Below are 27,896 nucleotides of genomic sequence, written 5' to 3'. Positions count from 1 at the left end.
GTTATTCAAATAATGTGCATTACACCTGCATCAGTTCACAATAAGTTTATTTTATGTGAAGAAAAGCTTTGCCATTAATGAAAAATTTCAGTAGAAAACAGTACCTCCTGCTTTCAATCTAGATTACTCAAAAGTAGAAGCTTGTATTAGTGAAAACTTCAGTAGAAACAAATCTGTAGGAAACGTTCTTGGCACATGAAGTAAAAGCTTTAAACACATTAAGTTTGAATAGAGTATTGACCATGCAACCCTGCTGGCAGAAAAGCCAGTTTTTAATGGCTGGTATTTGTCCCTCAAGACAATAACATGGAAGACACATAAACCTGCTTACATAATGTTAATTGTATATAAATATGGTGTTGCCATTATTGACAGTCTCTATTCAGGCCAACCATTTAGTTTAGCAGTTCTAAATAAGTAATAGGCACTTTGCCTTTCTGATTTCCCCTTTCACCCATCAGCCAGTCTGAATCCATGCCAGCGATACTGTACACTGTTATCACCTAAAAAAAAAAAAAAAAAAAGGAAACAAAACAGAAACACATTCTTATAAACTTTCTTTGCATGGAGAAGAGTAACAGTCTATCTTCACGTGATTTCCAGTGTCTTAGAACTGAGATTAACCAAGTTAAGCAGAGCATTTAATATAAGCATCCATGGAACACAGTCTAATACTCATAAAAATTATTTCACTGGTCCATGGAAAAGAAAGGACATAGTAGCGTATTTTAAAGTCCCATTTTTCTGATGAAATTCTATTCATTACTGCTTCTTTTCTATTACATTTTATCTATAAATCTTGTGTATCACCCTCAACTTTAACAGAAGACCTGAAAGAAAGTTCATTGGATCTCCAAGTGCATGACAGAAAGACAGATGGTGTTGATGTGCCACCTCCTCACAGAAAATCTCAGGCCACAGAAAAAGGTCAAATGGAGATATTTAAGTAACGCACATTTAAAAACCCCAAAAGTCTGAAATTCTGGGTTTTGGATGCTCTTCTTCAGAGTTAAGCTACAGTTACATTACCAGGTGGAACTCTGTTCCAGCACTCTGCTTCACCATCTACCTCCACCTGCTTTGTGTGGACTCTCTGACTTAAGAGTGCAATTGAATTGGAACAGAGATAAACACAATACAACCTCCACCATTAAAAAAAGTAGTTGTTGTATTTTCATATTCTTTCCAAATTACAATATTTAACATTTGAAAGTCTAATCATATTGATAATAGTGTTAAAGGTGTGATGACAAGTAGACAGCAGAACAGTATCTTGATTGTCCAGCAAATGTTCTTGCAAGCTAAGCTGGTGTAACTAATGTTAACTCTCACTATGGAATATTAGGATATGTAAGTACAGGACAATGTTCCAAGAGTATTGCTGAAGTTTAACTTTAAAAAATCAACTACACAAATTTTTTGATGTAGCACATGTGAACTGGCTACTCACAAGTATTTTACTTTCAAATTATGAAGGTACATAGAAAACTCTTACCTCATCTGCAAGTAGCGATAATTCACTGCTGTTTGCAGCATCATAATCATAGAGAACTCTTGCTTTCCTGCTGCCACTTGATGACTTCAGTTCACTGATGCCTGAAGTAACCACTGAATTGCTTACTGAAGGCAACGAAGCAGAGGCTGAGGCCAAGACTGAGGGAGTAGCAACACTCTGCACAGGAGTTGTGGAGGACTGATTGTTGTTAGAGAGGAAAGTAGATGGAAAACTGTGGGAGAAAACAAAGCAAAAAGACCTCTGAGTGAATCTGTTTTACACAGCGTGTTACACATGCCTCTATGCCTAAATTAGCATTCTTATTTTTATCAGCAATAAACATAAGTAGACAGCAGTAACAGAATAGTACTGATATTTGTATAAACTAAGTAGAGATATTTGTTCCTGATCTGCAGTATAAATCAAACCAATATAATTTAAAATAAATTCTGCAACCTTAAAAAACTTGATATTTGCCTCTTAAAAAAAAGGCAAAACCAAGAAAGCACTGTTGGTCAAACTTAATTCAGACTGTATTTTCATAAACATTTCTTTTGACAGCTCTGCCAGTAAAAGTAGCCTCCACTCACTCCTGCTCATTCCTCAATTATGTGGTTACACAAAAGATTGTGCTGACGAACCAGGGATCAGGGAAATATAATGCAAGTTAAAAGCACAGCCTCTCTCTGAAAGCAGAAAAACCACACAACTACTTTTTGTAATCTAAATCAGTTCACTGATTCAGCTAACTGCATGCTGTAAAACAAAATACTTGTTACACTCAAGATGAACTTATATTGACTTAAACTCCTCCCTTCTAGGTCGGGCTGCTACTTGCTCAGTGCCAGCTGTAGTGCTTGCCAGACCCTTCCATGAAGTCAATTAAACTCATTAACCTGACAGAAAAAAAAAAGGGGGAAAAAAGTGTATAATCTTCTACTTAGTTAATGAGCTGAATCACAAAAAACTGTGATGGGTGCCAGAGCGGATACAAGCAATAGGACAGAATAATATGGCTGAAAAGTGGAAGGAGGAGAAAGGAGAGGAAAGCAGCAAGAGATTTCAGGGCAGTGGGGTAGAAAGAATGGAACAGCATAGGAGGTAATGAAGAGCTCTGAGATTGTCTCATGTCACTCTGCCCTACATCCTGGGATGCAGTTCCACGGCAGACTAAATTTATTTATTTAGCAGCTGATACAACAATTTTTTGTCCCTTTGCCATCTTACTTTGTTGTAACACTCATCTGATTCTACTTGGAGAGTAGGTCAATGAAGGTTTTGAAGCTGGCAGAGCCAGTGCAGTGAAAAAAGGTCAGCTACTAGGAGTTAGATTGAGTCACGGTGACATGGAACTGTAGCTGCACTTTTATCTTTTGACCAGTCAATTCCCACATTACTTCCCTTATCAGTCCTTCTACATATGTGCTGGGATATGGACATATTACATCCCCCCTTTTTTTTTTTGCCTACTTTTGATATAACAGAGACCTACCCATATCGTGCATATGAACCTGCCAGAAAGTCTCATCACATCCCACCTATGCTCCCCAGTTAGATTATTTCTGAAGATGCAGTTCAATGGCAACTGTAACCATACAAAGCCAGAGCAGGACATTCCCATAACCAAGTCTGCAGCATTATTGGTGCTCAAAAGAGGAGCTGTTTTAGGGAACTCGTGCAGCTGAAAACTAAACCCATTAATACAGCAACTGATCTTTGGCAAGGCAGCTCAAATCTGTAACAGCTGCAGCAGTCCTGCACACAAGGTTACAGCTTCACCCTATACTTAACCTGGTAAATGCACACTGCCACTAAATAGGGTGGACCCACTCCTCTACCCCATTTTAGCACAAATGTTCATTCTCTGTCATTTGAGTCAGATCTCTTGCTTTTGATTCAATTGGATCTAACCAAAAAAATCAAGAAGATTGTTAACTTTTCATCAGAACAGCTTTTTAAGCATGTTCACCTTGCAGTCATGCAATTATTGTATCCAAGGGAAGGGAAAGAGCAGTGTATCATGAAGGACAGCACTAGCCCCTTTACAGTCAGACTGAATTGCATATAAAAATTGGGAAGACTTTAGGAGACCGTTCTGAGTTTAGTTAGCAGTTTACTACTGTGCAGAGGATGAAGTACCACTTCCCTGTCTGGCTTACCTTGACTTCACTTGATCATAAAGACCTGGTTCAACTCACCAAGAAGAGACTCCAACTCCACAAATTTATATTTTTTCATTTGCTACATTAATTTTTCAAACTAATTCACCATGTTCCCTTACAAACCAAATGAGCAGAACAAAGGGAGGCAAAACTAGACCCCACATTTTTGTAAGTATAACTCAGCTGTACTTCATCATGTATTTATTACTTGATTAGCTGGCATTCAAACAGAGGGATTTAATTTTAAATGACAATCAGCTGTTTCTCAATATAGCTAAATGATTGTTTAATATTCTGCTAAACCTGTTCTCTGTTAACACAGTAATTACTTGTAAGTCAATCTGCTCAGTTCAAAGGGTCACTGGTTTGTACAGTCAGTGGAAGAGAAAACCAAAACTTTATAACCACTCTGTCAATCAGTAAAGCATTAAGTCTCACTCTTTTTGCAAAACCACATGTAGGTATGTTACTGGAAAGCTTCAGCTATACAGAGGTAGTCTGGATTTTTTTTTTTGTTTGAATGCTTGAGTAACACAAGATTCACAGCTTGTAGAGTAAGGGACTAGTCATGGGTAATCTGAAAAAAATAATTGTGCCGAAGTCTGTCAGGGAAGCTGAGAAACTTCAGAGCAAAAGCAGTTATTAGGAAGAAAAAAAGCAGTCAGAGTATCAGAATATTTGAAAAAGATTTGTTTAGTTCATTCTGAGGAACTTAAAAAAAAAAAAGGGGGGGAGATTTGATTTAAAGAATCAATACAGTCCCACAGGAGGAGGAGGCAGTACAGAGGTAAGCAGCTGGTGCCATCTTGAAGAGAAATACCCAAAAAAACATGTCTATTTATATAAAGAGAACTGAGCACAAGTTTTCTCCCCACCTTCCCTATATCTGCCTCTGGAGAGTACCATCAGTGCTCAGCTTTGGATCTTGAATAGTCTCAGCCCTAGATTCTGACCCAGGGAAAACATAATATGCATCAGCTCTGAAAACCATGTTTCTGTCTCAAGTAACGAACTGTGTCACTTAGAGGCTGAACACCTTTGGTCCATCAACCACCTCAAAATGAAGCCAATCCTTCATAGTTCTTGGCTTTCATATGAGAATATTGCACAATATCATTCTTAGATGTGTGAAAAGAACACGTGTAACTCAGCACTGTGTGGTAACCACTGGCAAACACAACCAAAATGTAGCTGAGCTGCCTAAGTTCATTTGGAACTGCATCTGCCTACACATAACACAGGGAGGGGGCACAGCACACAAACCCTGTTCACCTGTTTATTGAATGCAACCACTATGCACCACATACCTACAAATGGAGAAGCTCTCCCAAAGCAAGGAGCACAACTTGAGCCCCTGTCCCAGTGCTCTCTGTTACAGTTCAGTGGCATTCCCTTGCACCAGGAAGGAAAGACACACCCAAGATTTAATACCATAACTATTTCAATCCACATAGGCAGAGAAATTTCATTTGACTGTTTGAGGCATTTAGAATTTTGCAAAGCTTCCATGCTTTTGTTTTCCAGCAGTCATAGTAATTTTATTAAAAATACTAATCAGACCACAGCCACAAAAAGACATATTCTTCTGTTTTTCTAAAGGCAGTATTTTCTTCAGATACACTTTTTTATACCTGGTAGCCGCTTACACAAATTTTAAACAAAGACAGCTGTTCTGGGACAAGCTACACTAAAGCAGATTTTAAAGAGGAATATGTTCTTCCTTAGCATAAGGGCATTATGTTTAAGGCTTTCTGTTTAGTAAATACACTAGGATAAGAGTACACATTCTAAAAATATCCTCTCAAAATAGTTGCGTAAATATATTTCACTTAATTTCTAATTTAAGAGTTGCTTTTCCTTAATACAGTAAATATTTATTTTCAAGCTTTCAATTCTACAACTTGTTTTTGTGTGTTGCCACATTTTGTAGTTCAATACTTCTTTCCATGGAATGTAACTTTAAAAATGTAGCTTTTTTTAAAGATCAAAGTTTTCAAGACTTTAAACTACAGTTTAGTAGATTAAAGTCTTTTTCAAGACTAAAAACGTCTTTAAACTACACGTTCAAACAAACTGAGGAAAGGAAATCAAATGCCACAGGAAGTTGCAAGTCAGGAAAAGGATAAGACTCAAGAACATTTTTGTTTTTACTTCCTTGCCATGGAAAACATAAACAGAGATACCTTAGAGACAGTTATTTAGAACAAACACTACAGTAAACTTCTAAGTACAGACAATCCTTCAATGCATACACTCACCTAAATAACATGATCTGTATAACCCAAAGAAAGGCTGATTTGTGAAGAATTAGAATAGGGAAACTTTATGAAAAGCAAGTATGTAGATCTCTCTACATCCCCACCAATCCCACAGAAAGGATTATGAGCACTAACTAACATCCGTTTCTTCTCTTACTTTAAAAATGCTAAACTCATGAAACAGTCAAACTACACCAACTTGCTCATTCCCCTGTGAGTGCTCTGGATTACGGTATTAGATACAATATCTATGCTGGCAACTCACAGTGGAGAACAGGGTTTCACTGAAAATCAGGTAGTGCCCTGTAGCAAATTAAGAGGCAAGAGGAATTTATAGGCAGTATAAAATGTTCCCACATTGCACAGCAGTTCAGTAGCGTGAAGCATAAGACAACTGAATGATTACAAATAAATCTCTAGAAATTGCTTTTTGTGCCATTAATTGAGGTTACCAAGGACTCACCTTCCTCAATTACAAAATACACAAAATCTCAGTAAATCAAGCCTCAAAGGGCATTAGTGCTGTGTGTATGCTTAGGGAAGCACTTGCACTTAGGTAATTACATATCCATTACCTGAGAACAGATATATTTCCTTTTAGTCCAGCATGCCTGTGTGTTCACCACTGTTATATCAGTGTAAGTTTTTCTCCTATTCATAAGCACTAAAAAAAAAAAAGGTGGTTTTTTTTCCCCGAAGTTTATACTGTGTTACTACCTTCCAAGCTGTTTCTGGAGATCCAACATATATTGGTAACATTGTGCATAATAGGTCATCTGAGCTTCAACAAAGTCATTCAGACAGCGGAGATGATGTGCCTGTAACACAGCAAAGAATTCAGGGTTTTAGTCTATAAGAGTACGATGCTGCATTAGAGAGAGTAGCCGCCTAGACAGGTGCTAAGGCCAATACTGGCACTTAGGGATTAACACCAGATAGGCACAGTGCCTGGATTCACCAGGTAACCAGGACAAAATGCCACGAAAATTAACATATTTGAGTACGTGTTTTTGTCATTTCAACACTTAATTGATCTGATGAATGGGAAGCTGAATATAAAGGATGAAAATGAAAGCTCCTGCATTCTGAGTGTTAATGAGAAACTAAAGTTCAACTCAGTGGATGCTAAATTAGAATTCAAACAGTAAAAAACCCCACAGTTTCATGGTTTAATGCACTGAAGTGAAACCTCACAGCCCAAAGTTGCCAAGCAGTTTACTGTAGCTATTTTTAGAAAGTGCCCTGACATCGACTTTCCCCCTTTTGGGTACTCACATGTGTGCTGCTGATTCCTTCCAGCAGAAGTCTGGTAATCTCTGCTTGTCGGTCAAATTCACTCTGAGTAATTCGTACTTCCTGTTCAGACTAAAAGTAAGAACACACATTAGGTATTTGTACAGTGCTCTGCTACACCTTCCCATGGCAACAGTCCCATTTTATTCAGAACTGCTCATAAAAATGCATTCATCACAACTTTAGGTGTTTGAAATGTGCTTTTTCTTTGCAGACCTTTACTAGACAAATGGAGTAATTGCATTTGGGTTCAAAAATGTTGAGGCCCTGTACATACAATAAGAACCTTTATTATCAGACACCTACTACATATGCGAAAGAAAGGCATTTTTCTGCCAGCAGTATTATCCCAGTAAGTATTATAACAGACCAAACATGCTCTGGCATCAGTGACTGTGTTTTGTCAGCATACCAGTGGCAGCCATAGTGTCATTTTTTCCTATATGTTAACAGGTCTCTGATGAAATAACTTAGATAAATCTCATTATTTTTGTCAGATAACTAAACAGCAATCAGCTGTATATAAATCTTTGATATTAAGTTTTATCAGGATATCTAATAATTTAATATCTTATTCTGGCCACCAAACTACTACAACTATTTCTGAGCTTGTAACTGAAGTCTTTGAAAATAAATAAATCTGAACTACACTTAATGTTCTAACTTCAATTAGAGTAAAGGTTCTATTAAAATTACTAGATATAAGTCTCATATTTCAATAATTCAAATTTATTCCTTGTTACATATCCTTCTCAGCAATTTTTAAATAACTTATCAATGTTACAGTAGTTTTAAACAACTTCAAACCTAGCACAAGCCAAAATTACTTTAGAGTACTTCTTTGGGGGCAAAGAAAAAAGGACACTAAGCACACAAATACATAATATGTGTTCTGATATCTAAAATTTATTGTTCCAAGACAGAATGTCCTCAGCCTGGAATTTGGATTACCATGCTTCAATGTTCACACACATTTAGGGCCTTGCTTCTAAAAACAAACTCAAGGGCTAAAATCTGCATTAAGTCCAAGGTGCAGCAGTTGCTATTCACAACAAAAAGGAGGAAATATATTTTCATGCAACTTAATGAGGTGATACCAATAAAACACTGGTTTCAAAATAATTTTATGTCCTTTCAAACATTCTTGCATTCAGCTAATGTTAATGAAAAGGAAAAGTCACATGGAATCTCAGAAAAGAGCACAGAAGAATGATGCAGTTACCCAAGAAATGTTTTTCCATCTGAAGTCACTGAAGCTGGGAAGGTTTACACAATAATTAAACAGTGAGGAAGCAGCTAGAGAGAACTGTGTGCTTCTTACTTGAAACTGAGACAGCAGTGTTTGTATGAAGTTACAAACTAATCAAGTTTTCTAAGTTTGTTAAGGAAAGAATCTTAGCTTAGAATTTTCCCATTAAATCCTTTACAGTTCAATTTCTAAATGCCTCCTTCCCCTGGAACTCACACTCCCCTGTTTGCACCATAACTCACAGAAAGCTGGAATAGAAAGTCTTCATTTATTTTCTCTCTCAACTCTCAAGATTTCACTCAAAGCTGCACATCCCAGCTTCTAATGGCAATTCCTACACCTCCCACAGCTACCTAGCTAGTCCCCCTCTAGAAACCATACTTCAGGTACCCCACCATCCTCCTATTGACTTAATTTTAATTACCCCTCCTCTACAAAACTCCACTAAGAAATCTCTTCTGCACTGTTAGCACACCCTCTTGCAGCCTGCTCCCAATACTGGTTTGGCAGAGCCAGTGGCCTAAGAACAGGCCCTCTCATGACACCAGGGCAGCTTTGCTGAACATTCCATTAGATCCGTGAGTTTGTCCCTGTGCAAAGGATGGCACGACAACAGAAGGCTGCAACCCCCATCCCAAGGCTAATGCTAAGCTTAGGAACCAGATTTCACTGCAGGTGGAGTTTTCAGATGTGCCTACCCCCAACTTCAGTTGCTGAAGATCTAGTGACACTGGGGAGAAAGGTGGAGTGTTCCATGTTCTAGGTGAAAGCTGAAGATCAGTGTCTTCAGGACAGTTTCCATTACTAGACCCAAACCTTTTGAAAATTTTCAAATAAGCTCATTCTTAACAGGTCATTTTTAATAGGGCATTATACCAGTAAATTTTGAGGGACAAGTCCTGTAGTTCTTTTTCTATTGTATCTTGTCACATGAGAATCATTTAGTACTGGCACTAAGTGACAGCCAGAAACAGCTTACTATAAAACAAGCCCCAGGCATTGTTATGCCACTGAAACCTGAAAGGCCCTGGAGGGAACAGTGAATTCTGATGTAAGGCATCAGGCTGCCAGCACTAGACTGAAATCAACAGCATGTAACATCCTTTATTACAGTAGACCAGCACAAGTTATGGTTTCAGAATTCTGCAATTTTTAAATTGTTTACTTACTTTTGTCACTTCCTCAGCCCATATCTAGTCAGCATTAAGGGTGGGGGAGGGGAAATAAAAACATACACACTTAGATATTGGTGGTACTTTATTACAGTATGCAACCATACTTTGGCTTTTAACTACTTTCCTTTCCTCAGAACTTGACAGGGTTTTGAGCAATGCTATAAATCAGTCACCCAAAGTCCTTCATACACAGGGAAGCTATGATGAGTATGGATAGCGCTACATCTGTGAAATAAGTTAGATACTGAGCAGAGTGTGACTTGTAGAAGTTACATATTACAAGAATCTATTTAAGAAGCTATTACAACATAAGACATAACTACTTAGAAAACGACATGAATCAGACAAAAAAAATTAAGGATGAATTTAAGTTACCTTAATGTGTTATAATAACGGAAAACTATGGAAAAGCTATTCTCATTTTTACACTGAAACAGATAAATGCTTTCTCTTGCTATTTTCATTACCAGTTTTCTATTTCACAAGCACTTTTATTGAAACCTAAATTTAATTAAAAATGCTACAGAGGTATCTCAAACTGAGTAATAAAGTAGTAGCAAGCTGCACAGTAATATCATAGAACTGCAAGGGATTTACTCTAGAAGTTAATTACTTCAGCTTGCTCTTCCAATTCCCTCTTGCAATGTGGTTCTCCTTTAACCTTCATCTTCTGCGGTTTTAAGATGATGACACAATCAGGAGTTTGTTAGGAAGAAATGTGTACAGAGGTTGCAGAAGCAAATTGTAACAAACAAGTTTATTTGCTCTTTTATCTGATCACAACTGATGGAGATGAGACCCAATATGCTGTGCAGATCTAAGACAGGCTGGACAGCACAGTCTATGCTGTACATAACTAATTAACACCTTTCTTTTCTGGTTTCACAATTATGGTGTTAAAACCAGCTGCACTAATGAGTCCTCGCTACAAGTTTAGGATATATTGTACTCTAAGTGAAGCCATTAATTTCTGTGACTATTATTCAGCTGCAGTTATTTCTAACACGTTGCTTGAAAGGAGTAATTTCTCCATATTTCCGTCTATTTCACATAATTCACTTGTACTCACATTAAAAAGATAGGAAAATTAAATAATTCCTTTCCCTCCAATGGGTGAAAATAATTTCAGAAGTGAAAAATCACCTTTGTATCTTAAGTTTACATTCACAGAAATAAGAATAACTGTATTTAAATTATCAGAAATAATCTGATAAAAACAACATCCAATGCTGTACTGACTTAAGTGCATGTAGTGCACTGTACCAATCCATTTTAGAATGGAGAATATCTGAAACAAGACCAAAACAAGCTGGATAGCAAGAGGAAACATTTGACAGGGAAATGAATGAACACAGGAGGCCAACAAACCTTTAGCCATTTTACATGCAGCAAGTTGAGCACGTAAGAGACATTTACCATAATGTTATTCTCTTCAGGCTGAGAGGTGTTTAGTTGCTTAAATGTATAGATAAAAGACAAAAGCAAGTTACAACACTGTGAATATAAGCAGGTGAATAGATTATTGGCACAAAGCACTGCAAGTTTAAGCTAACCAAGACTGTGAACTGCATATAGATATATAAAATAGTTTAGATGTCTATTTTAAATACTGATCTAAGCTATTTCAGTTGTGCAGTAAGCATGGGAGAGGTAATTTTCAAATATTATGTATTTTTATAACAGGGAAAAAATAATAACATGTAAATGTAATTTATCATTTTATCCTGTCTAAGAAAATAGTAAAATGTAGGTTTTCATCCTAAGTCAATAGACTTAGTTAACCTATCAGTCCAGACCTGCTTATTATGTCTTTCTTTATAAATGAGCCAGCAAAATATGAACCATTTACATCACATTCATATCCAAGTTAATTCTCATTTCTATATAGCAGCAGATAAAGTAGAGGTACAATTTTTTCTCCTGAAATTCTACAATCTGATACTTCTTAAACATGCATACTGCTCTCAAAAGGTAACTAAAAGTGTAGGCAAAGTAGTGAAGAGGCTTAGAGTTTCATGCTCTACCAGCACTAAATTATTTGTGCATAAAACTGCAAATTACTTGTTCTATGATACTTTGGACTGGTCAAGTAGTAACTGGAGCAAACTTTCACTAGGTTCTGGATGATTGCACTGGTGATGGAACTAAAACTCAAGTATAATATATATATACACACACACAATTTTAATACAAAGCTCAAGAGGAACAATTTCCTTGTGGTCTTTTTATTGCTTTAGAAAGTAAGGCTTAGAGGCATTTAAAGAGTTTAAAAAGCAGTATTTTTTTTTAATTTAATCTCCTTGAACGAGCATTTTTTAAGGGAATAGAATGGTTAAGTGATGTGAGTTTAAGAGTCTCACCTGTTTGGTGGTGTGAAAGCAATATGTAAAGAGTAAAACCACAAATATTTTTGATATAGAAGTTCAGTATAGATAGGTTCATCAGTTGAAAGTAGTTATACATATGCTCCAACATTTGCAAAGATTCAAGTATTTATATTTACACCTATATTGACAGATTGTAGCAAGTCATTTTTGGCAGTATAGATTCATCTAGTGTAGAAGTAGTAAATTCAACCTGATGGAATATTTAAAAGTAGAAGACTTTTAAAGACCTTGATCAGTAATTTGCTTTTATTTCCTTGTGTGGTTCACTGAGGCATTTCTTACAAAAATATCTAGACAAATAATGAGGGTAAGAAGCTGTGACTGGAAACATAACCAAGCAGTCAAGCTGATAAATATAAATCAGTAAGTTTCAAAGTTATGGACAAGTTTAAAAAAGCCTCTACTTACTGCAGCTCGAGCTTCTGCAACTTTTGCCTTCTTCAGTCTGGTTTTTGCGGCATCCAAATCCAGTCTCTTATTTTGTAGCAGTTTACGTTCTTTCTGAAAGTGATTTAGATTAGTTTGTGAGAATAGGTAAACAAACTCACAAGCAAAGCCTGTCTACTTTGAAATGCTTTTAATGAAGTATCACATACAAAAAGGTTCTTCAGCTGAAGAGAGAGCATTAGATCCTAACTATTCTCACACATTTTATACTAGAAATACATACTTTTAATAGAACAACAATTACCAAATGCAAGCTTTCATAATTATTTTGATTTTAGCTGGGCAAAAGAAAAGAAAATACACCAAAAGGCACAAATTTTACTCAAGTTTTTCTACATTAGCTTGAGGAAAGCAATAATGCACCATTATCAACTACTACATTTTGAAGACTGATGGTTACAACTGGTGTGAGATGCTGAAGAATGTACAATTCAACTTACAGTAATAGTTTTGTAGTCCCCTTCAATAAAGTTTCTTAGGGGAGTGAGAAAGTTTATAGCAGACGTTTGAATTAGTTCTCTGTCTGCTGTCCCAATTCGCTTTTGTGTTTCTCCACATTTAATGAGTGCATTTCCTGCAAAGGAAAAAAGAATATTTAAATTTCATAGTGATTCAGGCAGGTGGTTAATACAACAGGTTGATACAGTCAGAAAAGTTTAGGCCAGCACTTCGAAAGATAATCCAATGCCATGACAAGGGATTTCAAAAGAAAACTAAATCAGGTACAACATAAAAAATCATAAAAACAAACAAACAAAAAATCCCCACCAAAATAAACAACCACCCAAACACCAAGCCAAACCATTTTTACTAAGGACAATCACAGATCAAGGCAATATTTCAGTGAGAACAGATGCAGCATTGTAGAAGTGACACCAACTGTGGTAACTCCATACACCTATTTCAGAACCAAATATCATACCCACTTCTTTTAATCCAATAACTTCCTTCTCCCATCAAACATTTTTGTTTAAGTTAAGAGTAGTTGGTAGCAAGGAAAGCGCTTATTTAGCTATTGTAAAATAATGTACTTCTTGTCCCCACCTGCTCCACCTTCTAAATATGCATTTGAATAATAACTGAACAATACTTTGAAGTTTGGTTGCAAGTTAGGTATTGAAACTGAAGTTGATGTATCAGGAGTAATTTCAACAGGATGACATGGCTTAGCTAGAAAGGACACTAAGTTTTCAGAGAACTAAAACACTTTGTGACACTGCATGAAACCTAACAACGTATCTATCTTTATGCTAATAGATCATGTTATTTGCCTGAATTCAAAAAATTCTGCAACTGAAGGGACAGTGTGCCTCTAAGTACAACTCTATTTGATGTTAAAAAGCAAGACTTGAGGCTGATGGTCAGAAGGAAAACCACAGACACATAAAACCACGTGGAAGTAAGAGGAACAAAGCCTGCCATTCTTGATTTTGTATCCTTAAGACTTCTATAAAACATTTAACTTTTTTTAATGGCACTTTCCTTCATTTCAAAAGGAAGATCATTATTTGCAGATAAAGAACTCATTCTTCACAGAAGAAAAGGTTTCCCTCCCACTGTAATTTTGAAGAAAGTAACTGAAGAGAGTGAACTATCAAATTTTGCAGACTATTATATAGACACCTATGTTTTCCAGTTGCTTAAGTTAAATTAACAGCTAGTTATCAGGAATTTTAAGAGTTGTAGAAAACATTAGAATTAGACGGTATAATTAATGGCAATGTAAAAATATTAGATATAACATCGCTAACCCTCCTGTCATAGATATATAAGTTTACTGGAGAAGGAAAAAATTTAGATTGTGTTCTACACTCCTATTATATATTAAGAAAAGCAGGAATACTGTACACTTAAGAGAGGCATCTTACTCCAGAAGTTAATGTCAGATAACATTTTCACTCCACACCACAAGTAAAATGAATAAATATTGTCAGATGTGCAAATGTGTTCCTTTAACAAAGAAATGAAATTCCAGAATCATTTGTTCTGGTAAAATTATCCATCTACGAAGATGGATACCATTCCAACAGCATGTTCTATTTTTAGATTTGGAAAGAAACATCATCACTGATCTTCTAATGCTCAAAGTTACACAGCAAGTCATCTCAAACTGTTAAAAATGTCATTGAACTGTTTAATCTAGAGGAAGACAAGAAATATCAATTTATATTGTTTAAAATAAAAGCACCTCTATCTGTGCTTTTTTTTGCTTCTTCTTACCATAGGCTGTTCCTGGGCCAAATTCATTCCCAGCATCAATCATATACTGGCCTAGTAACTCTGGATTATTCATGCGACTCGGTGCTTTGCGATCCAGCTTCTCATAGACAAATTCTTCTATTCTGGCATCTAAAAAAAACATGTATTTTAAATAATTACTGTCACTCAAAGCACAAGTTAGAAAGAGAAACAAACCAACCAAAAAAAAAAGAAACACACAAAATTAATTTCAAAATCCAGTCACTGAACTCAACATTAAGTGAACAATGTTAAGCTGAAGATACTCTTCTTGGAAAGCAACCCTGTTCCATGTTTGCCATGCTCTGTTCAGGTGTTTCTTAGAGCCACCTGTGAAAGTGAAAAATTATACTTTTCCTCTCCCTTTTCAGCTTTTTTGATCAGAAGTCTTCATTGCAAGAGCATAATGGAATGTTTCGCCTTTAAAAAAAAAAAAAAAAAGGCTTTTGTTCCCCCTTCAGAAAAAAAAATTGCCAAAATTGTTCACTAAAATTAACAGGGTAGGAATTAAGTTCAACAACTACTGTAGGTTCCCTATTAAGATGCTATGAAAGTTTGATAGCCCTGGAAATTATAGACTCTTTCCAACTCACCCTGCTCCCTTGAAACACTCTGAAAGAAACCATCAAAGCTATAAGAAAGTGTTTTATTCCCATTTTTCTTAGTTTGAACAGTAAAATTATCAGAAAAACTTGCTGAGACTGTATGAACATGAATATCCATTTATCATAATATTATGCCACAGTGCCTTTCTTAGGTGAAAAAAATCTCACACACATGAACAGGGATCCTGTTAATTACAAAATCAAACTCCTCAGATACAATACCTGATTTCTCTGACCACTTGCTCTGATCTCCCATCTAGCTGGCTTTATTTATACAGTCGGTATGAATTAATTTCAGCCTGCCATAGTACAGACAACCACAAAGAAGCTTTCCAATGAACAAACCTGCCATTCTGATGCAACCAAAATAATACCTGTTAGACAACTTTCAACACCACTGGAACAAATAACTAATCTCTCATGAAGGTCACAAAAATTAACCTGACACAGACAAACACAGGTACCAGTGCATTCTCTGGCACCAAGGGTGAACTAAAAATAATAAAAACTTGTTTTCTTTGCTGAAACCAGAATATTTATTTTTGGCTAAATCACAAAAGAACTGAAAAGTGATCTAAAATTATTGGAATATTACATTGGTCTGACTTAACAATACAATTAAAAATTAGATTGAAAGTGATTTTTCCTCCCTGAGACAGGGTCACTCCATTGAACAACCACCAGAAGCAGCTCTGCAGTGTGTGATCCTTCTCCCCAGCAGGCCACCAAACAGCTGAAGTTACACTCACAGACGAAGACTATTGCTCAGCACTGAGTATTTTTAGCCATCAGAAAATGGACTGGTCAGCATAACTCAGACACTACCATATATTATCCTTCTACTGAAACTTCTTCACCAGTTCCACTAGCTTCCAGTTAGTGCTTCAATATTCTAAGCTTACAATTTTCTGAAAAAGTCCAATAGATATTGCAAGTACTGAATTCAGTGAAAAAGACAACTATTTCCTCTGACCTAGACAAACATAGAAATTTGAGTTAGAATATTCTGCAAGTTCTACCTGCATTCTTCCCACAGGGTTAGTTGGTTTGTTTTTTAAATACTGTTTTTATGGAACTAAAAGATGCAGTAGACTTCCAAAGTAATACTTCAAATATCAGCATTATAAAGAATTTACCTACCTGGCATTAGAGAAGTGCTAGCAGTGTATGATTTACCTTTACAAATAAATCCAAGTATGTCACTATAAGAATATTTATGTTTTCAGTGCAGAGGTAGTAGCACTATTATAATTTTATCATTTGAGCAAACCTAAAGGAGGTTTAGATTTTTCAGTAAAGTAGTTCACCCAGTGACCAGAGACCAGGTCTTGACTTGAAATCTAGATCTATATATTAAGCAAATTCCTATAGCTCCCAACTCTGGTACAACTGTAGGATGAGTCTGAGACTGCTCTCATCAAGATTACCACACACAGCAGCAGGTTTAGAAACAAAATTAACACACCACAAAACTGCGTTTCCTTTACACATTTTTTTCTGTTACTATTACAGTAAGAGATTCAACAGTGAAAAAATCATATTTGACACTTTTCTGTATTGTCTAAGCAGGGTGCATCAATGTAATCATTCTTTAGTAATGGAATTGTTAAAGACAGGTATTTCAGTTCATCCTGCCTGCTTCAAGCTGAATTGCACTGTGCAGAGTTTAAAGTAATGAATTAGTAATGAAGTTTCTTGAGCCATCATATCTACCCCATGAAGAACTTCAGAGTTCTTATGGCTACCCAAGATACCTGGAATCAGAGTGGGAAATTCAATTAAACAGGAAACAACTAAAAAACCTGTCAGCCTGAGACTGACCAGAGTATGGAACCAATACTACAGTTTGAAGAGCTGTCTAAAGTTTTTCCCATGTGAAGGGTTAAGGACACACCAGCAATTGGTACAGTGTCTCCAGTTCTCACTAGCTCTTCAAAATATGCTTTCCATAACACCATAACACTTAAAAATTTAAAACTGCTACAATTAGTCGTTGCATTAGTCATAACTTAAGAAATAGCTATTGCAATAAACCTTTACATTGGCAAATCTATTCCTTCAAAAGTTGAAAACAAAAACCTAAAGGGCTCCTTACTTGGATTTGGCTGCAATAATACTTCTGTTTGTTTCATTATTTTTTCTGTCCACAATTTAGTGCATTCTGCTTTGCTGAGAAGGTTCTCCAGGTGGGCATCCAGTTCAGTCTTCTCCGCCTGACCAAGCTTTTCTTCCGTGAACTGCAAGTTAGTGAGGTTGAAAATACTGTTAGTTCACAGAAATAATTTTCCAGGACAAATTTAAAACAGTCACTTATATTACTTTGAAGATCATGTTTTAAAAGATAAAACCATTATCCAGTCATCAATAAAAACCTAACAACAAATTTAGAAGTTGTGAAGTTCAACAACACACCTTCACTATCAGAAAAAAAAGAGGGTGTGAGGATGTTAATCAGATCAAGATGAGGAAGGTAATTTACAAGATTATGAAGAAATCTTCTGCTCAACATGGTACTGCTCATGTGAAGCATGAGATGCATTTTGTCCAGTTTTGGAGTGTACTTTAAAACATGGGCCAAAATGAAAGGCCAGAGGTAATGAAGAAAATTAAAAGATTACTTCAGTCTTGTATATTTTGAAGTTGTTTGGCAACTCTTCCATAGTAAAACCTAAAGACAAAACAGATTCCCATTGCAGTTACCTTGGATGTATTGAAAAACATGTCCTGTCTACAGTAACAAGGATAAAAATAGTGAGTTTAAATTTCAGCATCAAGATTTAAATTAAAATTACACATTAGAGAAAGCTTCTAAAGACAAGGATTAAAAGCTAAAGAAAACTTCCTTGGGAAGCTGTGAAATAAATATCTCTGGGGTGGGAGGTGTTTTGCTTTTTAGAATAGGACAAACAAATGTTTGATAAACTGTTTAGATATCACTGATCCTGTTACGCCTTACAGAAACAGTAACACAACCTCTGCTGTTCTCATCCAAGCTGTGATTTCAGTGACAGTGAAATACAATCTAACTCCATTTAGCTAAATAAACACATCAGGCAATTCATTTCACTTCATACAACATTCACGCCAAGTCTTATTAGTCTGTGAACAGTTTGGACTTCAATCAGTGTTCTCTGGGAGAGGGGAAAGCAACACGTTTCACATCAGGGCACCGAGCAAAACCGGAACTGAGGGTTTAGCTGCCTCCCTTCAGAGCAGCAGTTCCTCATGATGATGATCTCATCACTTGACAGCCTGTTGTTCAAAGTCAGGCATTTTCAGGAGAATTTGGCTTATGATTAAGTCTCTAACAAGCTTACCAATTAAGAACATAACAGGACTGGAAGCATTCTGACTGTCAAACTTCATTCTTAACAAGTTCTTTGGTGGGCAGTAAGAAACAATACAATACAAGTAAATTGCATTGTTCAAGTTCATCTGAATTTTCATCACATGTAGAATAAACCCAACTTTGACAGTATGCACATCTAAAGTCTAGATAAATGCTGTGGCATTTGCAGTTCCACATAAAAGAAAATTGCATTTGTGAGAAAACTGAGTTGCAGTATAGGGAAGAATGGAATTTATTCATTAATGTATTACTACTATTGTTTAAAGGCTTTTAAAAATATGTCAGGTACTGTAGGTTGTTCTCAGAAACTTCATATAGATTCATTATAATACCGTAAAAATGGTTTTGGAATTATTTTTTACTAATTACAGAGAAGAATATTTGTATATAAAATGGGCTTTCCTATTAACATTTCCATAAATCTTCTCAGCAGTGTGAAGATTGCTTGGTGAAGACCACCATGTTAGATTTCACACATATACACTTTAAGGAAAAGCTTAATCCTGGCAATACCAGGCAATGTGTTCAACAGTAGTTTGACAGAAGTATTGTTTCCAGCATCAGTGTAAAGCAACAATGCTGCCACTCTGATTTCCCATCTCACTTACTCCAAAACCTAAATATGAACTCATCTTTCTGGTTTATGTCCTTTTTCAGATATTACTCCATCTCTTGAAGATAAGAATAAGGAAGGTGGTCCTATGAGTCAACAATTTTATTTCTGCTTAGAAAAACTACAAAGACTAATTATTTTCTACTTTGATTGGAGTTCTAAAAGTTTTAATTTTCTTTTTGTTAAAGCTTAGGACAGGTCACAAAGAGATACCTAATGTAAGCACTTGCTGGAACAAATCATATCAGTAAGCCACCTAGACCATATACATCCGTCTGTATTAAATTCAAAATATACACACAAGCTGCCTGACTCTGACAGTTCACGCACATGGAAATCGTACTGGATTGTACACAACTGGGTTATCACAGCCCCATCACCACTGCAAATCTACTGCAAAATCACTAGAAGGGGAAATTACAGTAAGACAAGCCTCTAACTTTTACCTGAAGTCATGGACAATAAAAGTGCTTCTGCTACCAAAGAGTAAAAGCCCAACTCGCTCCCAACTGCTGCACAGGCATCCTGTCAATTACCCAGCCTGGCAGGAGGAGAGACTCGCATTCCTATTGCTACACTCAATGGCAGTACTTATTTCACCTCAAATACCACTAACTATAACCATTTGCTACTTTATTCCACAAATTGCAACTACTGCAAGACAGACTCCTTCAAGCATCATCTGTCTGCCAGAAGGAAGGGTAGGTTTTGATTGAAGATGGCCATTCAGCTTGATTTTTCTGCAGATTACTAACTAGAATGTGGCAGTCTGAACACAGTATAATCTCATCCACAGAAGGAACAGGTTTCTTGGAACAAGTATCATTGGTTGTGGGTAAAATAGCCCCAACCCCCTTGTAAACAAGTCTGATATGCCTGTGAAACACTTACGAGACAGTCACCATCTTCTAAGTTGAAATGGAAATTTTAAGTGATTTTCCTACATGCCACTTCATGCTGCTGAACTGTTTCATAGGGCTTGTGGGGGCGGGAGCGGAGTTTGTTTTTAATATCCCAAAGTGACTAGTGTCAGGTAACATCATCCAGCAATGCCTCAATGTAAGAATTACACTCAACATACAGAACTGTAATTTTTATTCAAGGATTCAAAATCTGGACCCATATGATATTTTTTAAAATATATGAAGTTATTTACCTGTTCATAATATCTGTAGGCCTTACATAGCACTTCAAAAACCCAAACAAACAAACAAACAAAAAACCTCAAAAAAGTCCCAAAACAACAGGGGAAGCAACAGTTATGCACAGAACATGAGTTACTCAGACCACAGGGATCTTAGGGATTTGTTCCCTTCAATGGCTTCATTAAATTTCTTGGTTTAGGGGGAAGTGGTAGCTGGTAGAGTAAAATTATTGCTTCCACATAACCACGGAATTTTTGTTTTGATTAAACAGATAACTAATGTAGCTATTCAGATGTAAACCAACAATACTGACAGGGCATAATGGAGAAAACCCCAGTTCACACCACCTTTAAACCATGACAGACTGCAAAAATCTACATTAGATTTAAAGCAGTCAATTGATTGGAACGGAAAAAGCCAAGATAAAGTGATGAAATCACAAGGCCCTATCACACGATCTTACAATGGTGAAACTCCATCTCCTTTTTTCCCTTGTCCAACAAGAAAAGGGAAAGTGGAGATTGGAAAGGAAGAGTCAGTCTGGGATAGGTCTGGGATACAGGTAAACCTGGAAGAAGCCGGGGTAGGGGGCGGAAGCAGGGAAATACCTCCATCATAAAGACAAGCTACAATGACTGCTTTAAGTTCATTTAAATTTGAACAACGTTTTTTGACGTTTTTCAGAGCTCTGCTGTGGTGCTGATCATTGGTTCTCCTTGAATATTGAGGTTTAGGGCAATACATTAGACCGATCACACGAGATAACGTTAATCACGCTCCAAACCTGACTGTGACCCAGTGAGAACTCATGAGACACCAAAGTGGATTACTATGCACTGCTTGGATGTCCACCTCCCTACAGGAAATCTGTATGTTCAAGTTTGATTATATAAAGAAAAGGGATTATGGCTCAAGACAAGCGCTAAGGAACAAAAGCCAATTATAGTGTCCTTATAGAAAAGAAAGGGGAAGACCGATTCGGAAACAATAGGCTATCAAACAAGCCTAAAAACGATACTAAAGCTCTAACCAAACAAAACGCCTAAGCAGACTCATACTGGGCTTTTATGTGCAGCATCAGAGCTCGACTTTAACCGAGCAGGTAGCGGGATGGATACATTTCCACCAGCCAGTAAAACCCGCAGCTTATTTCAGGCGAGACACACCTTTGTCCTTTGCACGCACAAAGTCCGGTCGTGTCTCCCGGCAGCTGATGCCTGCGTACCCCGTCTCCCCAGCCCTGGCTGCCTTCTCCCCTCTTGCCTGTCTGACCTTGGACAGTCTCAGCCCCCCGAGGCTGCTGTCGTGCGCTCCGCCCGGAGAACACCGGGCCCGCCCCGCCCGCAGGACCGGCCTGAGGAGGCCGCTCGGAGCCGCCCATCGCCGGCCGGCCCGGCCACGGCTCCGGCCTCGCCCCGTCGGTGCAGCCCGGCCTGGCGCTCCCCCGAGCCGGAGCCCGCGGCGGGCCCCGCACCCAGCCGGGCCCCTCCCGGCCCCGGGGCGGAGCCCCGCGCCCCGCGCTGGGACAAGCGGCAGCGGCGGCCCCGCGGAGACACCCGCGGCCTCGGCCCCGGCCCCGGCTTGGGCCACCCAGCGGAGCCCCGTCCCGGCGAGGCCCCGGCAGGGCCGGGCGGTCCGTACCTGCACGGCGCGGCTCAGGAAGGTGCCCGCGTCGGCCGCCAGCTTCTTCACATTGAAGTCCATGATGTTCATCTTCGGCGGGGGCGGGGGCGGGGGCGCTGACTCAGCCCGGGCACCCGCAGCGCCGGCCGCTCCGGCCCGTCCCTGTGGGCGCCGCCGGGGGCGGTGCCGGGCCCGGCCCGGGCACAGCGGATTGGCGGGGCCGCGGCGTCAGCCCAGGGCCCGGATCGGCCGGGGAGCGGCGGCGGTGCCCGCCCCGCCCCGGGCCTGACCCTGCCCCGGCCCCGCTCCGCCCCAGGCCTGACCCCGCCCCGGCCCCGCTCCGCCCCGGCCCGGCCGGGACTGCGACCCCGCGCCGGCCTCGGTCCGTTCCGTCCCGCGCTGTCGTGAGGGGACGGTGGGCGGGGCAGGATGGGGCGGGTGGTGTGTCCGGCCGCGGGGGGATCCCCCTGCAGTGTCCTCGGCCTGGGGAGTTCCAGGCGGTATCGTCGGCCCCGAGGCTGTGGCTGCTCTGGGGCGAGTGCGGCTGCCCGCCAGCCCCGGGGGAGGGAGGCTCTCGAAGCCGGTCGCGGCCTTTACCGTAAGGACTCACTGGCGGGGCGGGCGGCACAAGCAGGGTCCCCTCATGCAGGCGGAGGTGACCCCCCGGCACGTCTGTCCGCCACCCCACGCGGGGAAGTCCCGCCACTCCCGGGTCTGCGACCCGGCCTGTCCCGGGTACTGGCACCCCCGGACCCGGCCCTGGGAGGATGAGTCCTGACCCTGGTCCCGTTTATTGAGTCCTGACTTTTGTAAGTGAAACCTTGTCTTCACGAAAAATAGTTTTCGGATAGACTGTGAAAATGAAAGCTGGGGATCAATATCACAAAGGGAGTATTTGAAAACCTTGAGTAGAGTAGCATAACTTAATAAAAGTAATCAAGCAAATTAGGAGAATATGATCTCTAGTTTTAGTAATTTCCATTATTTTAACATCTCTCATCATGATTTCTGAATGTCCAAGAATAAAAGAAAGTACCTTTGACATGGGCTAGGACTTAGATTTACACTGTCACATCATTGGCAGCAACTTAATATACCCAGCTTGAAAATTATCCTGGTCATTCAAGAAAGTATTTTACTTCATAATCCCAATAGAAGTAATGTTTGGCTGAATTTGATAAAGTCAGAGGAAATCCTATGGCATTATGACAAGAAGTGAATTCCAGAAAAGGGAAATAACTAACAATCAGAGCAATCTTGCTTACATGCCGGTCAAATTCCAGGAATTAAAACCAAAACAAAACCCAGGCTGCACAAAGTTCCCATTGTACCTTTTATTATGGTAAGAACAGGGCTTAAAAGGTATTGTGTGCATGTGTTTCCTTTTCTTCAATCATTTTACCTTTTTCAGCTTTTATTGTCTCACTTATACATGGGTAGGAGCCCCTGGTGGTCTAGGGGGTAAAGGCGCCGCGCTATCACCGCGGAGACCCGGGTTCGATTCCCGGTCAGGGCCACTCCCGGGCAGGTGGAGCTCGTTAGCCCTTAAAGGCAACCCACCTACGTCCTAAGGACCTCGCTGCCACCGTCCAAGCTCGCTTGGCCCCGGCAGATGAACCTTAGGATTAAAGGGTGGGCTCAGTTCCGCGCACGCTGTGTCTCACCTAAAAAATCCAATGCGCAGGCTGGAAGGTGGAAAGACCTTCCCCGGATCTTCGCTCGCGAAGACTGGCCATTATTTATACATGGGTATAAGTGTTTGCATATAAAACCTATATGGCAAGTTTGTTTCCATTTCTTAAAATTAGTGTTACTAGTATATAGAAGTCACACAAATCTCCCTTTCAATGCTCAGTACTATATGGTCTGATGAGAGCTGATTACAGTGATATAAGAACTGATTATGATTCCTTGTGGTATCAATTAAGCATATGTTAAAAGACAACAACATCAAAGATTTTAAATTTGGATGTACAGATGCAATTATTTCACTTCATAGCTTCCATTGGCACTAAGTTTCAGCAGTGGGTGGAGTTCCACAAAAACAGATGCTAAAATACAGAAAGCAGTGGTGCCTGACCATAAGAGAGAAGCACCACCTCAGGTGAGATGCACCCTTGGGAGAGTGATATATTCAGGCTGGTCAGCCACCAACATGGTCTAGCTTTTCCCAAATCAAAACACTGCTAGTTTTTCCCTGAAAATTGCATCCTGTGAGCCTCACCTGCCAGGGAGGAAGGTGCTGCTTTCTGTGTTACGTTGACTGACATCCTTAACACTCTGCTTTTCCTTCAGAAAATTATTAAATACCTCTTTTTTCTAACCCAGCCTGGATGGAAGAGGAAGAAGGCTCCCATCCTTTAAGCCCCCATGGGTTAGAGTGCTCTTGCAGGATTTGCAATACTTACTTTTAATTGCTGCTTTCTTGAGAAGCCCCAAAGAAAATGGTACTACTCCTTAGGAAAATGCCTTGGTAGCCAGTACTTCCACTGTTAGCAAATGGGCTGCTTGGCATATGAGCAGCACTGGATCTGGTTTTTCAGTTCTCACTTTTAACATCCTTCCTGTTTTTATGAATGCTAAGCAGTCAGAATGTGAGTGAGAGGGATAAAATTACTCTTCAGACTAATGATTGCTGCACTTATTCAAGAGAAAGATCTGCATGTTTTCATATTTCATATAAAACTCTAGTTTGGATAATTTTTTCCCTATTTTATCCTGTAATGTAAAAATAAATTCAGTTATTGGATCACAGTCTAGAACTCTGTGCTTCCTGAATTCCATGGTGTCCTACTGCTCTAAAAAAACTACTGAATTACTCCCTTTCTTGACATTCTCTGCATGCTGGAGGCCTGTTACATACTGTTCAGGACAAACTCTGGGATTTCTTTTTGGCGTCCTAGAAGGAACAGGCATTCAGGTGTTAACAGCTGAATCTTGCAGATTGCTGTCACCATTTTAGGATATTACCAAATGCAGGCTGTCTGCCCTGTCTGTTGGAAGCTTCAATACCTGGTTCTAATAGGAAATGCAGTCCCTCTCTACAGCTGCTATTCAGAGCCAAAAGCATGATTGCCGGGGATTTGGCTTAGGATAAACTGATATACCTGGCTCAGGTAAGGAAAGCCATACCTAGCACACAGGCTTAGTTACAAGGCAGATACTGACATGGAGATTGCTGAAGGTGTATTCAAAGAATGCACAGTGTGTAGAGATGCCCAAACTCACTGTGATAAGCTGCAAGGACTGAGGAGCTGTGCTGCAGTAACACTATCGAACAGTAGCTGCCCTCAGAAGTGCAGGGTAGACAGCAGGGATGGTCATTTGTAAAAGTACAGGTGCCATAAGGTTGTCAGGCTGAAAAATTGTCTCAGGCCAAAAAAGAAATTGAAGCATATCATGTCCCTGATCTCTGACAATTAAGAAGAGACCAATGCACCAGCAGGTGTGGTGAACACCACATTTTGCTTACTGTGTGATCTTCAGCCTTGCTTATAACATGTCCAAAAAGAAGAAATAACCTTTTACAGCATTGTGCTGTTGGATATAAACAGACCTTGAAACATGACTTTCCTATGACTAGAAATCGAATTCATATAGAAAAGCCAAACCAACCAACGAACCAAAATTATATTAATATAAAGGTTTATAGTATAATTAAAATAAAATATTTTTATATAAAAAATAATACCTTATAACTGAAATGATTCTCAGTTGAATCCCAGTCCTGTTTTCTGACTGTATGGGAAGGTGGCGTTTAAACCAAAGGCTTTGGAGTCAAAGATTTGTAAAAGGCAATCCCAGAAATGCCTTCTTAAGCCAGTTTATATCCTGTGAAAACACTTTAAATGAAACAAACACATTTTGGTTGCATGTCTAATCCCAATAATGTAGTGCCCATGTTGGAATTCATACTTATTTAGTTCTATAATGCACTGAGGTTTATGGGTCTCGTGTCACTCTGTGTGTATACACTACTTCTCTTCCCACTCATGAATATGTAACTGCAGCATATATTTTCATAAAACAAATGTTTTATTAACATTTATGTATTTATATAATCTTTTAAACAGTATAACAGTGGGAAGTTAAGAATTCTGGCAATGTATTACCAGTCACAACTCTGCAGAACTCCACCTAATACTTTGAAGAATAATAGGAATCCTGGAGCCAGATTTTCAAGATAAATGTGTGTAAATTTGATTTAACATTTATTAATGTATGGGAAAGATATATAAAAATAAAAGGAGCAGAACAGTCAATTTTAAATAAACTTATTAAATTTTACCTCTTTTTAATAACCAAAAACTGTTTTACTAGAATAGGTAAGGACATTTATTTGTGTGTGAGTCTACAGATTCTTTGCCAACATTAACAACTGTGAGCTTAGCTTGATAATAACCAGGCAAAGATTATAAAATCAGTTGTTCCAGCTGCCTGGCCTGTGTACAATTAGGCTTTCATGAAAAATCTGGTTACTGGTTTGACAGAACCAGAAAGCAGCTGTTCTCAACAGCACACTTCCGCTCAGAAACTACAGCTGAGTGAGAATTAATGCTTCTTTTCACATTAGTGCACTCTTTCAGTGGTCCTCGTGGCAGCTGTTGCTGTGCTTCCCCTAAACACTCAAACTGGAGTTGTACTAGGACTGCACACAACAACTGGCAAAACATTTAGTAGGCAAAAGTCCTGAAATTTCAGGGAACTGGTCTAGGTAAATCATGTGTTGTTTTTATGATCCTTGTCCTTTCAATATCATACTTCCTGGAGCAGGAAGATAATAATTTGGTCCCACATCGCAGCTGTCTATCTGATACTTGGAGAAACTGGCCTCTGTGGAAACTGAAATAAACTTTTAAACTTTTACTGTGCAATAGTAGATTAATGACTGGAGGTATATTTGCAGCTTTACCACTTCCCTAATAATTACTTTGAGAAAGTAATTTTATACAAGGTACTACAATTTCTCCACGTGTGGCATAGGAATAATTAAACTTATCTTCTTCATGGAACGTCATCAAGTCTGTGTAGGAAGCTGGAAGCTGAAATTATTTTAAGAATATTGGGAAGACATTGAGAAACATAGCTTATATGGTTTTAACATCAGCTCTCAGGTTTTTTCTATCTAGTTTGAACTGGCATGTGGCACTTGTGTCAACCACTGGGACTACAGCCTATGTAGCCTTTAAACAGATATACTGTTCATATAAACAGTCATGGAAATCCAACAGTCTTACCCTGTCATTTTGCACTTGCTTTTCAGGGAGCACGACAGAGCAAAGTTTTTCTCTCTTTTCCAGAGGGGTCTGGGGGAGTGCTGAATCCTGCACTACTTGAACTGACTTCTTCAGAGCGTTTAGTATCAAGAGAGCTCCATAAACCTGAGCTCCTAATTAAAATAAAACTTCTACATGCTCCGAAAGTAAAAGTCAGCCTTAATTACTAAATTCAACCTCCGACTATTCATATTTGATTGTACTTTTAAATATGCCTTTATAACAAGGTCAGGGCATCCTGAAAAGAGATGCTTTGACCGATTTTTGGAACATCTGGGAAAACTGGAAGTGTTGTTGGAGCCCACTAGATGTCACTGCCACCACACAATAGACTACTGCAGAAGTGTTGCCATCACTGCCTTTGAAGGATACATATTTCTGTGTAAGGCAGCAAGTGTCTAAGAACTGCTGGGAGAAATAAATTGTGGTCAGTATTGCACCAAGCAGTGCATACAGGGATGAGAAAGGAGGAGTGTATTAACAGGATCACAGCAAATCTGCAGCTTTTGCAATAGCGGGCTACTGCCAAAATTAACCAAGGAACAAAGAAAGGCATTGGAGTCTTGAATTTCTGACATGGA

At 38.9% G+C, this 27,896-nt stretch overlaps 1 protein-coding gene across 3 annotated transcripts; it reads right to left on the bottom strand.

Moving 5' to 3' along the window:
• Nucleotides 1-30: 30 nt before the first annotated feature.
• Nucleotides 31-22,321, bottom strand: SH3GLB1 (SH3 domain containing GRB2 like, endophilin B1). Of its 3 annotated transcripts, none has more exons than XM_050306487.1 (11): nucleotides 22,058-22,321; nucleotides 17,405-17,546; nucleotides 14,687-14,815; nucleotides 12,907-13,040; nucleotides 12,428-12,520; nucleotides 11,001-11,087; nucleotides 9,627-9,650; nucleotides 7,191-7,280; nucleotides 6,633-6,733; nucleotides 1,496-1,727; nucleotides 31-503 (listed from the first exon to the last, which is right to left on the bottom strand). In XM_050306487.1, the coding sequence occupies exons 1-11, from the start codon at nucleotides 22,127-22,129 to the stop codon at nucleotides 396-398; spliced, it is 1,212 nt and encodes a 403-aa protein (XP_050162444.1). In that variant the 5' UTR covers nucleotides 22,130-22,321; the 3' UTR covers nucleotides 31-395. The 3 variants fall into 3 exon arrangements, with proteins under 3 accessions (XP_050162444.1, XP_050162446.1, XP_050162447.1); XM_050306489.1 differs by having other exon boundaries at nucleotides 11,049-11,087; nucleotides 22,058-22,202; XM_050306490.1 differs by lacking the exons at nucleotides 9,627-9,650; nucleotides 11,001-11,087.
• Nucleotides 22,322-27,896: the final 5,575 nt, after the last annotated feature.

Source organism: Myiozetetes cayanensis, unplaced genomic scaffold (assembly GCF_022539395.1).
Source record: "Myiozetetes cayanensis isolate MyiCay16 unplaced genomic scaffold, myiCay2020 scf12, whole genome shotgun sequence".
NCBI lineage: Eukaryota > Metazoa > Chordata > Aves > Passeriformes > Tyrannidae > Myiozetetes > Myiozetetes cayanensis.
The sequence above is the reverse complement of the archived record's forward strand: the minus strand, read 5'-3'. Positions and strand labels throughout refer to the sequence as shown.